The sequence below is a fragment of the Monodon monoceros genome, unplaced genomic scaffold (genome assembly GCF_005190385.1).
Source record: "Monodon monoceros isolate NGI ecotype Baffin Bay Population unplaced genomic scaffold, NGI_Narwhal_1 Super_Scaffold_7, whole genome shotgun sequence".
Classification (NCBI taxonomy): domain Eukaryota; kingdom Metazoa; phylum Chordata; class Mammalia; order Artiodactyla; family Monodontidae; genus Monodon; species Monodon monoceros.
In genome coordinates this window covers 66043733-66057702 of record NW_021703784.1, presented here as the reverse complement: position 1 = coordinate 66057702, position 13970 = coordinate 66043733, and the positions used below count along the sequence as shown (strand labels likewise).

Below are 13970 nucleotides of genomic sequence, written 5' to 3'. Positions count from 1 at the left end.
CCATATAGGACTGTTATGCAGGTTACATGATTAAGGCATGTGAAGTGCTCAGAATGGTGCCTGGCATGTAGCAGGCACTAAAAAAAAAAATTAGCTCTTATTATTATTTTCCCAGAAGACCTTTATCAACTTTTCTTTTTCTTAGTAGCTTACGATTTGCTAGAAATAGAATGATTTCTTCTGAAAACGCAAATTGTTCTAAATGTAAAAAAAAAGTCTGTACAAATTAATAGAAATTAAAGAGTGAAGATGTATAATTTCAGAACATTTTCCATGTTTATTTAGTTCTCTAATGACTTCTAAACACATTTGGATGTTTCAAACTTTAATTTTTCATGGTAGATTACTAAATAAGCTTTGGGCTGTAGATAACAATAGCTAACACATACACATATATAATATATATATGTATGTGTATATATGTAGGTATGCGTGTATATATGTATGTGTACATAGCAATATACATATCAATATATATATTTACTATGTACCAAGGAGGCACGGTACTATTTTACATACATTAAGTTGCATGACGAGGGCTTCCCTGGTGGCGCAGTGCTTGAGAGTCCGCCTGCCGACGCAGGGGACACGGGTTCGTGCCCCGGTCCGGGAAGATCCCACATGCCGCGGAGCGGCTGGGCCCGTGAGCCATGGCCGCTGAGCCTGTGCGTCCGGAGCCTGTGCTCCGCAACCGGAGAGGCCACAACAGTGAGGCCACAACCGCAAAAAAAAAAAAAAGTTGCATGACGAGGAAGGGCAGAGGCAGGATTTGAAAGTCAGCTGGATCTGAATCCAGGACTCTGCTCCAACCTCCTCAGTCTACTTGGTCCCTATAAGCTTTGTTAGAACACCTTCAAGGAGAGGGAGTTGACGAGCCTGCACACCCAAGGACGAGATCCTTGAATGAGGTGAGATCACAATGTCAATGCCCCCTTGACATCCCCGTTTCCCTAGAGAAAATCCCCCCCTTCCTGCCTGGGTGCCCCAAAAGTTCCTGCTAGTGATTACTCCAGACAACTGTTAACAGACTTTTTAAAGGTACACAATTGTGTGTTCCTTAATTAAGTCCTGTGAATTATTCCAAGGAACCTCTTCAGAATAATCACTGTTTCACAAAAATAAGGAGACGACGACATCAATATAAGGTACATATCTCCTATCCAGGGAATCAAGCTGAGTAATTAGAGTTTAGGGCAGATCCAATTACCCACAGCACACAGCCAGATTAAAAACTGGAGCTACGTGAGGACGCAAACCCAGAGGAACTCAGAAAGCCCAACTGCCTTAATTCCTGCAGCTGAATCCTTGGACTCAATGAGCCACCTTCCATTTCTCTAGCCCTCTCTCACCCACACGTCCACAAATCCTTACCTTGTTCACAAAGTTTCTTGGTCAGAGAGCCCTCATCTTGAAAATAAATGATGCGTTTCTGTACGATGCTAGCCCTGTGGGGAAAGAGGACACAAGCACATGGTGAGGAGGGCAAGTCTGGGGGATGTCAGATCCCGGCTTGTCCACCTACAGCTGTGTGGCTTTGGGGGAGTGCCCCCAACACTCTGTGACTCAGTTTCCTCATTGGAAAACTAGCATTAAGAATAATATCTACCTCCCAGGATTGCTATGAGAACTAAATAAGAAAATGTACGCCAAGAGTTCAGCATATACCTAGAAAACACTCAAAGATTAGTCATGGTGGTGGTGTTGGTGGCGCTCATATTATTATTAAGGTAGGAAGGTGAACTAACAGCATTTTCAATAACTTTTCTCAGTGGTTCATTTACTCTCGTTTCGTATCAAATTATTGAGGCCATTTATAGATCAAATAAATTCAAATCAGGAAAGCATGTCAATTTCTCTTCCTGAAGGGGAAAATAAAACCCTAAAAATATATTTTGATTTGTTCTGAAAATGTCATTCTATATCTTTCCTGAAAGACTAGACGAAACTATCTCCTACGTTCTGAACAAAGACAACTTCAGCTGTTATATCTCCCTCTTAAACATGTCAAACACAGGATCTTAGAATTTGGAAAGAATATTTTGAGGTTGAAAAATGACTTGCTTTTGGCCAGCATATATTTTCTCTTTAATCTAGGATTGCACAGACATACTACTCTGCAGTTTATTTTCAGCTGGCCTTGAAGAGGCCTGAAACCCAGTGTTCCAGTAATTTGAAAGTCCACAACACAACATTGAGATGGTGCCGGTGGATCCTGAGCCATTTCTATTGATTTTCTTCAGCAATGTTACCCAATCAAAAGGTAATTTTCACTTTGATTTTCCCTGTTTAACAGATAAAGGGAGTCCTCAACTTCATCACAGCTGACCACACTGAACCAGGGATAGTCACACAAGCTGCCCTGTGTCACATGATCGCAGACCCAGGAATGGGCCCAAGTGTGCATAGATCTGCATGCAGAGCACAGAGATGGCTCTCTCGATGGTCTGGGCCTAGGCCAAAACGACTTTCCAAAGAAATGTCTACTGTACACTCAGTCTTTCACAAAAAAGTAAAATTGAGGCCAGCCTATTAATGTCTTTTACAGTCTTTCCCCACCCAAGAGAGAAGAGATGTTGAAATAACTGAATGAAATATACTTCCTATTGACACAAGCTACTATGATTATTTATCCATTCTGTTGACCATCAAGCAGAATGTTTCTTTGGGCCAAGAGAACACTCTGGAGAACACTCGCCTCAAAGCCAAATAACAAAGCCTTCTGTTAGTTGGAGTATCCCATCACCCACCACAGTGCTTCCAGAATGTTCCCCAGTGAAATTGCCTCAGGGACCCCTGTGGAGAGCAAGGAGTAGGCCTAGTGGGAAGTATCCCAGGCCCCACGTTCTTGCTTCAAACAAAGGTTCCAACCTCACTTCAACCCAAAGCAGCCCCCTCTCCCATGTGTCTTCCTGTTGTATTTGCTGGTGTATTTTCAACAAATAATTGCTGGAGGTGTGCTTAGCGACCAGGCATTGGCCAGGGACACTGTCACGAACGAGACAAATGGGGCCACTTCCCATTCTCAAAGTTGACAGAATAGTGGGGAGAAAGCATCAAACAACTAAACCCTCAGTTAATGAATGGAGACATCCACAGGGTGTGGGAGAGTGTATCACAAGGGTTCCTGACCAAGCCAGGAAAGGTTCCTCCCAGAAAAGGTGACTGAGCTTAGATTTGAATGACTAGAAGCTAATTAGGCAAGTGGGATGGAGAAGCAAAGGAGAGGGCATGCTTTGTAAGATCCTTGAGGTGGGGAGGGCTGCAGCTCACTGGAGAACCCACGAGTGCTAAACCAGGGAGGTGTGAGATGAGCTGGGGAGGTGGGCGGGGCCACATCGCCCAGAGCCTGCAGGGAGATGGCATTTTACTCCAAGCTTGATGAGAAGTCCTTGGGAAATGTGCCATGAGGAATGAGATGATCAGTTCTGCCCTTTTAAAAGAGGCTTTGGGGGCTTCCCTGGTGGCACAGTGGTTGAGAGTCCACCTGCCAATGCAGGGGACACGGGTTCGTGCCCCAGTCCAGGAAGATCCCACATGACGTGGAGTGGCTGGGCCCGTGAGCCATGGCCGCTGAGCCTGTGCTCCGCAATGGGAGAGGCCACAACAGTGAGAGGCCCGCATACCGCAAAAAAAAAAAAAAAGAGCCTTTGGACCACAGAATAAAAATGGATTGGTATATGGTTGCAGTACACGGAGCTCCCATGCAAATCAAATTTTGTTTCAATAAAGGTCTCCTGATAAAATGGTTTGAAAACACCTGATCTGGGACTTCCCTGGCAGTCCAGTGGTTGGGGCTCTGTGCTTCCACTGCAGGGGGCATGGGTTCGATCCCTGGTCAGGGAACTAGGATCCTGCATGCCAGGCGGCCAACAAACAAACAAACAAAACACCTGAACTACAGGATGAAGTACAAACTTACCATGGTATTCAAGGCTCTTCATAAAAACCTCCCCCAAACACTACCCTGGCTTTATTTGTTGGCATTTTGTGCCATGCTCCCTGGGTTCTAGGCTATGCAAAGTTTATCCCCCTTGTCTGAACACCTCTTTCACTCCACCACACCCTTACCTGTGCTGTTTCCTCTCCCAGAATCTCCCATCACCTGTCTTTGCTAGCACTGGTAACAAATACTCTGAATTTTCTTCCTCCTGCTGTGAGTGGGAGAATAATGGCAAACCCTATGATATAAAGGCATGATGATGCTTAGAAAAATTAAATCACCCCCAGATTTTCCAAAACTATCATTATAAATATTTGAGGGGCCATATTTCCTTTAAGATATTTCTATTTCTTTCATGCCTTGTTTTATAAAGTCAAGTTGGCCCTCTTTTTGGTAACAGTTGTAATTTCTGAGCCCTTATTATGTGCTAGTCACTGTGCTAGGGAGGCCCTTCATGTACATCATCTTACATACCTTCTGCTTTACATATACTACACATCCTCAAGCTCTTTATCAAAACACTTGGGCTAGATGTGTTTTTGAATTCAGAGTTTTTCAAATATTAGGAAGTTAAGATGGCAATAGGCCATTAACATCCCCATGATCAAACATATCCAAATTCTGCCACAAAATGTAACAATATTCATACTACGAGAGTAAATAGAACTTATAAATAGCTTCACGTCAGTTTAGGTCAAGTTCAGCAAACTTATCAAAATGCTCTTGTTTTCAGAGGGATTAAGATGAGGGTTTGTGGCTATTTTCACCCTAATCTTACAGGTGGCGATGACTGAGATGCAGGGAGGTTAAGTAACATGCTCAAGGTGTGAAGCCTCCCACCTACTGCCAAAGTCCACGGTCTGTCTGAGGCTCAGAGTGCTCGTAAGGACTAAACACGATTACCTATAAAGAGTATAACTGCACTGTGAGGAACGTATTGTTATAAAATGTAACCTCGAATTGATTTGGGGGGATCTATTTTAGCATCTCACGGAGCACACAGTGGAGAGCTGAGACTTCCGTGGGTCTCCCCGGAGCCTGGGTCATGATCACCTGAAGCTCTCCATGAAAAGACGAGCATATATCCCCATGTCCAAGCTTGGCCAACCCTCTAGACCGTGCCCTTTGGATTTCAAACTCCGTGCAGATCCAATGTGGCATACAAGGCTTGTTCTGATCTGGCCCTGGTGATCAGGCTTTATCTCTATCCAGTCCCTCCTGAGCACCCTACCCAAACCATATCCTATACCTGTCTTCATGATCTCACACCCTTGGGCTCCTGTCCATGGGACTCCTTCTGTCCTTCCTTGTGATTCCTCAATATACACCACACACACACACACACACACACACACACATATGCACACACTCTCTCTCTCTCTCTCTCTCTCAGTTACCTAACTCATACTCAACTAAGACGTTACTTCCTTCAGATTGATGTCTTGCCTGGATGTTCTTCCTTATGAGAGCCATAGCCACTTGGGCTTCTCCTACCCAGCACTTATTAACCTGTATTATAATTGCCTGTTTACTTTTCTATCTCCTGTGCTAGATTATAAGCTTCCTGAGAGCAGGAACTGTACCTTACTTATTTCTATAGTTGTTAGTATCATTGCAATCCTGGGATTCAAGTAGAAGGAACAGAGTTTGGAAAGGAAAGAGTTTGAGATTGAGCTATCTGTAGGGCATGATGGTGGTCGTAGGGGGTAGTTAGACACAGGGACCTGTAACTCAGGAGAGACTTGAGGGGTGGGGAGGATAGATATGGCAGTCACTGGGGCAGAAGTCAGGATCAAAGCTTTTAGAGTGGCCGATGTCACCCAGGGAAAGTGTGTGGCATGAGAAGAGAGTCTAGCTGAGCCCAGAACTCTGAATGCCAACATTCACCCACAGACATGCCAGCAGAGACCAAGACTTTGGAACACTTGGTTGCAGAAGATGTTTCTTTTTACTCCTCATTTGGTCAACTCCTGAGAGAATTTTATATTCTGAGAAAATACATTTCATTACGAGTCTGTTCCCCTCAGAAGTATAAAACTCAGCAGAGATTTATAAATCATATTATAGTTCAGAAAAATAATAGCTTTACAAGACGAGAATGCTGTTAGTAAGAATTCCCTCAGCATTTCAAAATGACAAATTTCTCCCATTCTGTGTTGCAATTTGGCAGTCCTGTTGCATAGCATTTATATACTGATATACTGAATGCTCTCTTATCATGAAAGAACGTGTTAAGGAAATCTAAATTAAATTTCTCAGTATGTTAGCTTCTCAAACTTCAGAATATTGAGGTTCTAAATAACTTACTAATCATTTCAAAAGTTTCCTTTTAAACCTAAAGTGGAACATTTCCAGAAACGCCATCCTGAATCTCTTAGATGCTCTGCTCTTTTCTGTCTGATGAGTTTCTTCATTTGCTGTTCTTTTTCCTTGGGGAGTTTGCCTGTTGGAATAAAGTTAGAGCTGGCTAAGTTGTAGGTTTGCTGTCTAGCGCTGAAAAGGCCTGCGATCCCTGTTCTCACTGAAAAGGGACAAGGAGACCTCAGAAACTGAAGGACTTGGGAGAGATCAGGCCACGAAATGAATTAAGAATACACATGGGTCCTCAGGGGCTGGGTCACTGCCACGTAGGGATAATTCATGTAAGGTCCTTACGACATGCATGTTGCACAGAGTAAATACTCAGTAGTGGTAGTCATTATTGTTGCTGGTGTTAAATCACCAGCCCCTAACAAAGTGCCTGACACATAAAAGTACTTAATAAATAGAAGTTATTATTATGATTGATGTCAGGTCTGTCTCCTTTGCTTACGGAGGGAGGAGGGAGGGCGTTACCTTGATCAACTGCTTCAGGCAGAGATAATGAATGACTAAAATGAAGTTCAGGTTTGCGGTCTCCAGACTACTTTTGCCAACCTTCTTCCCAATTCCAGTAAAATCCCTATTACTGAACATTTCTTGGAGTACTTTACAAAATTTGTCTCTGATCTCAGGGATGTTTTCCAGAGGAGTGATCCAGTTTATAACAAATAACATCTATTTCCTTTTCCCAATGAAAGAACAATTCTGTGGGAGGGTGCAGGAATAAAATATTAAAGTCATAGCAATGGTAACATCATCAGGAACTGAGGCTATCTGCCTTATTTTACTTTGCAAGGATGCCAAGTGCTAATCTGATCATGGTCTCATGTTACTCAGCAAATATTTACAGAAGCTGGGTGCATTCCATGATCCAGACTCTTAACCAATCTTTTATATGGTTTTATGTGGATCTCAGGAAATGGAGCTGTGTCCAGGAGTTAACAGGCTTCCTGGCAGCTCATGGTAATGTGCCCATGGGAGAAGAAAAGTGAAAGCTTATCTGCAGGGCTTTATCTACGGGACTCACAAGAATTCCACGGCTGTCCAACAGTAAGGTCACAAAACTATAAGTTGAGAGACTGGTACAGTTGTCTACCATTACTGCAAAGAAGCAAATCTAGTAAATTCTAAAAAATCTAGCTGCCAGGAGATTATTTCTGCTCAATTATCACTCATTCATGAAACACTTACTGAGCACTTATTTTGTGTCAGGCACTTTGCTAGGAGCTGAAGATTCAAAGACAAGTAAGAGATGGTGCCTTCCAGTAAGGACCTTCTAGTCCAACAGGGAAAGAGAGAAACAGAAAAAGGAAACAGGAAATCAATGTTGAGTGCAATAAAGGAGAAGCCACAGGACGCAGAAGGGCAGTAACTAACTTCACCTTGGCAAAGCTCCAAGAGGAGGCAATGACCCCAAAGGTCTGAATTGGCAGAGGGGCAGTGGAAATAGAGGATCCAAGAGAAACGTCGTAGAAAAATTTATAAGCACTTAGTAACTTACTGGATCCAGACCAGAAAGAGAAGGTTGAGTACAAGATCTTTTATTTATTTTCTGTTTAACAGTTAAATACACTTCTAAGTGCTTCATAGATATTAATTCATTGAATCCTCCCAACAACCCCATGAGGTAGACGCTAATATTATCCCTGTTTTACAGATGAGAAAACTGACAAAGAGGGAGGTAAGTTAACTGATTCCGCATCTGCAACTCCCCATCTGACACCCCGTGACTGAAACAAAAGACAGAAGGGGCAAGGAAGAATTTTATCTTTTAATTTTTGGAATTTCTATTGAGATAATTGTAGCTGCACATGCAATTTTAAGAAATAATACAGGGAGGCTGTACATTTTTTGCCTAGTTTTCCCCAATGCTAACAATGTGCAAAACTTCAGTGTAATATGACAACTAGGATATTGACATTAATGCAATCCACCAGGCTTGAGACTGGACCCAAAACTGGTGCCATAGGCTTAGATGAGGGCCAGGTGATGCCATTCTAAAGAAACTGTGCTTATGATAAGCTGCCACACTCTAAGACAGAACAATCCCAAATGACTCTAGAAACTCATAAATTCATGTTAGAACCCCAACTGGAGAATCATCTACAAGTGTGATCCTGACTCAGGCAGGTGGCCATTTCTGACTGGGATGAGGTGGTGGCCAGAGGTGGAGTTGGGGGAATTATTGGTAGGAATGATAATTTCTTGGAAAGGTGGCACTGAAACTGGACTTGGAGTCCCAGAGGCTGAGTCTGTAACCAGGGATGAGTTCTTTGCAGGAGTTAGAGCTGCACACCTAAGAGTTCCTCGGAAGGTCCACCATCCATGGGCCTTGGAAGCAATGCCACCATCTGCTTTGGGCAGACTTCTCAACCTGAATCAGGGGAATCAGCTCTATGCAGCGCTGTACGTACACTTATAGCTTAGGTCATGACCAGAATCTGGCTAAGAGGTCAGTTAGGTTCTTAACAAGACTACGATCCATCCCCAACCTTGTATGGTCATTGGATTTCTGGAGGTTTTGATTCACATTATTGAACAAAGTTGCATCTACAAAACCCTGGTTTTGATTTTAACAAAAATTAGAGGAAAACTAGTTTTAGCACTTAGTTTATTTCTTCTTAGAATGACCCTGAGGATAACAAGCTTATTATGATTCCATTTTCTCTTATTATTGTCCAGTCTTAGACCTCATCTTTATCATATGTCTTGTCAATACTATTACTCTATAACTTGAAATTTTACCCCCTAAAAATCCAATGGAAAATTAATAATGAGGAATTGACTTTCATACCATAAGAGAAATGTAAAAAGAAAAGGATAAAACTGGGTTATGTTTCTAAAGAACTAATTTAGATGTGAGAGTCATTAAAATCAGACAGACATTCATCTACTCATGTTTTTATTTAACAGAGTAGATGCCATGAAGCTGTGTTAGGAGTTGGAGGTAAAAGATGAACAAGACAGGGCTTCCCTGGTGGCACAGTGGTTGAGAATCCGCCTGCCAATGCAGGGGACACGGGTTCAATCCCTGGTCCAGGAAGATCCCATATGCTGCGGAGCAACTAAGCCCGTGTGCCACAACTACGGAGCCTGCGCTCTAGAGCCTGTGAGCCACAGCTACTGAGCCTGTGAGCTGCAACTGCTGAAGCCCACGTGCCGAGAGCCCGTGTTCCGCAACAAGAGAAGCCACCGCAATGAGAAGCCTGCGCACTGCAATGAAGAGTAGCCCCCACTCACCACAACTAGGGAAAGCCCATGCACAGCAACGAAGACCCAACTCAGCCAAAAATAAATTAAAAAAAAAAAAAAAAGATGAACAAGATATAATATGTGTGACACTGAGTAATGGACAGCCTGAGAGATATGAATCAGAATACTGCATAGCAAGTAGTAGAGTCTACCCAATATCTACTCCTTCCATCTGCCATGCTTGTAGAACACTCATTTTTCGAGGGGTAGTACCAGCTAAGCCAATCAGGATAGTCCTGTTCCCAATTTCCCATCCTTCCTTGCAGCTGGGGAAGGGAGCATGTGATTCATATGTGGTCCCATTAACATAAGGGAAGGTTGACAGCATGGAGGGGAGAACTTCTGAGAAAGCTTTGCTTTCCAGATAAAAGAAATTAATGACCCACCCTGTTCTGTCCTTCTTTTTCCAGCCTTGATTACAACCATAATCTGTGAAACAAGGCAGCCATTTTGTGACCATGAGGAAAAGAAAAAAAAACTCAGAGACACTGGTTCTGGCATCATTTAACTGCTGTCACTTGTCAATGACATCATTTAGGTAGCAGTCACCTACCTCCAACCTTCTTGTTATATGAGAAAAATAAACCTTTATTTGTTGAAGCCATCGTTGGTCAAGTTTTCTAATGAATGCTGCTCTCAAAAGCATGACTACCTGATAGAAAGAGGAATGAAGAAAGTATTGTGGGAGTACAGAAGAGGACAGTTCAAAAGGTAAGGCGGAGCAGGTTCTGCTGACCAGGATATTGCCTTGGGGAGCCACGGAAGGGCTTAGGTAGGATTGCGGGCAAGGATGCCTTGGTCAGAAGAGTCTGGGAGAAGAACACTCCAGATGAGGCCTTAAAAGAGGGCTTGGATTTGGTTGGTGGGAGGTTATGCTGCCCTTTGGTAGAACTTTCAATGGGGTGCAGGGGACAGTGTTCGCAGTGACTAGGAAGAAAGCAACAGGCCTGCCAGTACACTCCAGTCTGAAGAGAGATATGGCTGCAAAGGGGTGGGCAAGGGGGGCAGCGCAGTGGGAGTTTGATGGGAAAACACAGGCAAGGGAAATATTCTTTTTTCTCTGGAGGGGGCTTTGCCGTGCCTATAAGCTGCAACTGAGGCAACAGTAGAAACCCTTAGGGGTACCTGCTGGGTCATTGGCTGGAAATTTGTCATCTGTTGGAAAAATCTTAAATAAACTCACATGGACAAAATAAATAGACTGCAGGATATAGTACCAGTTGTGGAAGCTCTGACAAGCCATTCTGGGTAATGATCAAGACCATTTCTCATTTCCTTTAATTGTTTTATACTAAACTATCAATTTTTTTCAGGATCTTTTGAACCTTGACGGGTTCCTCCCTCTGGCTTAAATTGTCCATGGCATTTCTTAACCTTGCAAAAAGATGTATGTCTAATCCTTGAGCCTGGGGTGAAGGCAATACCTCACAATACATCTTTAGGCAAAAAAAATCATTTTCTCTTAAGGACACAAAAACACAGGGTTTGATGTTCCTGAAAAATTACTCTTTGTTTTTCCCAGTAAGTCTTAGCATGTTTTTCAGCATTTTGTAATATGATTACTGGCACCTGGGGTATTAGTAGTCAAGGGACAATTGACAGTTCACTGTTTCTGTAATATTGTTGGGTCCATGATTTTACTGTATAATGTCTCATACGTTTAAACTGCTAATCAGTGCCTGCCTCGCTTTCCCCTCCAACTTCTTCACGTCTATAAACTCTCGCCAGACTATGAGCCCCTCTGGCCCCGGGACTGTGTCTTATACATCACTGCATGCCTGGAATCTAACAGAGGATCTGGCCAAAGCTTGAACCTGGGGTTCTTAATCTGGGGTCTGCAGACAGGATTCAGGATGATGAAATTTTGTGTGGTGTGCACATTTCTGGTTAAGAGTTCATAGCTTTCATCTGCTTCTCAAAGGGGTTCCTGACCTTGAAACCTTTAAGAACCTCTATTAGGTCTGAAATGAATGATAGTAGATAATGTGAAATGGCATAACTGTCATTCCATTTCATAAAATCTCCGACTAAGATATATCCTTTTTTTCCCTAAAGATGAAGGTTAAATTTTTATTCCAAGCACCAAGGCTTCAACTGCTTTCTCTCCAAACTATGCTCTGATCTGAAATAGAATCTGTCTTGGTTGGAAAACAAGAAATAGAAGGTGAAGCATTGCTCCTGGGTTTCTCAGGTGTTCCTTGCAGAGTCCTGCCTGCTCCGTGCAGGGCGTTGGTGCAACCATAAAATGACCCCAGCCTGAGCTAGAGGAAATGCTGCCACACTGAAAGCTCCCTCCTGGCTGGTTCACACAGGTCACTATTCTCTGTAGTTGGTTCCACTCTGCCGTGGCCACAGCTGCCTCCCCTTTCTGGGGGTTCCTATAAGCCAGGGCAGGCAGCGTCGTTTCTCAGGTGTAAGGAAACAATCCAGGCGACACATCAGAGCCCTTAAGTACAGGCTACCTGTCCTCCTTTCTGTTCCTCAGGGAGCCTCCCTATGACCCTGGGTTCTCCTGTACAGTGGCAGACCTATGTGTTGGAGGCGCTCCCTCCTCTAGATGGGGTCAGGGAGCGTGTGGGGCGTGGTTACGGTTCTCGGCTGGGGATTCACAGTCCACAAAGGGGTTGCAGGGGATTCTCGAACTCCTAGAAAAAAAGTGTATGCAAAATTGTAAGCATGTGCATTGCTTTGGGGAGAGATTTTACAAGAACCACTGCTCTGAGTTAGGAGTAATGATTTTCATGCCCGTTAGTACTCATCGAGGACCCCCCGCCCTGTCCTGTCCCACCTCCCCCCCACCCCAGCAAGGACATGCATGGAAAAGTAAATGCATTCCCTGTACAATTCCCGCAGAAGCCTCCTAACAGGTTTCCTCTCCTTACCAACCCATCGAATTTACCTACACTCGACTAGGGGATTAATCGTCACCTCTAGCACATTATCAGGCACTGGTGGTACCACAGTCCTAATGATCCCGTCTCCATCTCCTCCCTGTCCCACCCCACCCCAGCACGGGGTCTGGCACACAGTAGGTCCTCTCTAAACCAAGGTTCCTCTCTCACTTATAGAGCACAGTCCAAGCTCTTGGCTAAACGTCCACAGTCCCAAGCACCAGGACCCAAGCTGCCTGACATGACCACCCCTCCCCACAGCACTTTCCCCGGCCACCTGAGCTCAGCGCTGCCTTTTCACTGTGTGTCACACGACCCCTCCTGGCTTCCGCCCATGCCACTCAAACCGGGAATGCACTTCTGGCTCCTCTCTGCCCAGTCACAGCCCACTCATCTGTCACCATCTCATGGCCTCTTCAGAGTCTCATTGACCAGGACCTTCAGAACTGACCTCCTCTGGGTTCCTAGAACACCGTTGATCCTGACCATTCATTTGGCATTCGGGCATTGGGTACTCTTGACGTGTGCTTGCACTTTAACATCTTGTATTACCATTTAACTCATTGTGAGTTTACGTTTGGGGCTTCTGACTAAGTTCTGAGCTTCTTCGGGGAAGGGGTCTTGCTGTACCCTCGTGGCCCCTCTAGCACGTGGCACAATGCCTTTCATGCGGGACACACTGAAGGTGGGTTGATCTGATCTGTTTTCATGGATTGCCTTGACCTGTCATTGAACTCTTTTACAGTCAAGTGTCTACCCTATGTCCACAATCGGGCAAGAAGCACAAACTCTCCTATATTACCAGAGCCACCCAGCATGCTGAGTGAACAGCAAACAATGACTGGTCTGAGTCATGAAACATTTCCCACTGCATGAAGACCAGTTAAGTCTGCTTTGCTTTGTTCAAGCTATGCTGATGGCAACTGTTGGTCTCAAAAGGAACCATCTGGGTTGAATTCAAAATGCCTTCACAAAGCCGGGAATCAGTAGGATGATGGTACGTCTGCCAGGAAGAGGTTAAACCCAGGACAGAGCTTTCTTTATGGAAAAGACAGTTGCTGACTACACTATGCACCCCTCTTCGCTCATCCCATGAGTTGACTCTTTAAAAAAAAGACACCCCTAGGTCTTATATTTTGACTCACTCCAGACTTGTCCCATGTTTCTTCTTTTCAACATCTGCACCCCTCTTGTAGCATCTGACCTCATTCTTATGTCACATGAGCTCATCAGAGGTAAGCCACAATCATTTGGATCCCCACAGAACTCTGGAGCAACAACATGGGACCACATGAGGCCACAAAATCTGGGCATGATTTGTCCTGTTTCCTAGCCTTTGTCATGGAATATATTTTCAGGGATAAGTAAAAGGAAGAAAGGAACGGAGGGAGAAAGGGATGGAAAGAAAGAAAAGAAAAGAAAAGAAAAGAAAGGGAGGGAGGGAGGGAGGGAGGGAGGGAGGGAGGAAGGAAGGAAGGAAGGAAGGAAGGAAGGAAGGAAGGAAGGAAGGAAGGAAGGAAGGAAGG

The 13970-nt window shown here is 44.2% G+C and overlaps 1 protein-coding gene across 1 annotated transcript in view; it reads right to left on the bottom strand.

Annotated features, from left to right (window-relative positions):
* Positions 1–13970, bottom strand: part of SPON1 (spondin 1) — a 275827-nt gene that overhangs the window by 161210 nt on the left and 100647 nt on the right. Inside the window, exon 4 of the mRNA XM_029208778.1 lies at positions 1372–1445. Coding sequence (XP_029064611.1) covers positions 1372–1445 — 74 coding nt within the window. The remainder of the gene's footprint in view (positions 1–1371; positions 1446–13970) is intronic.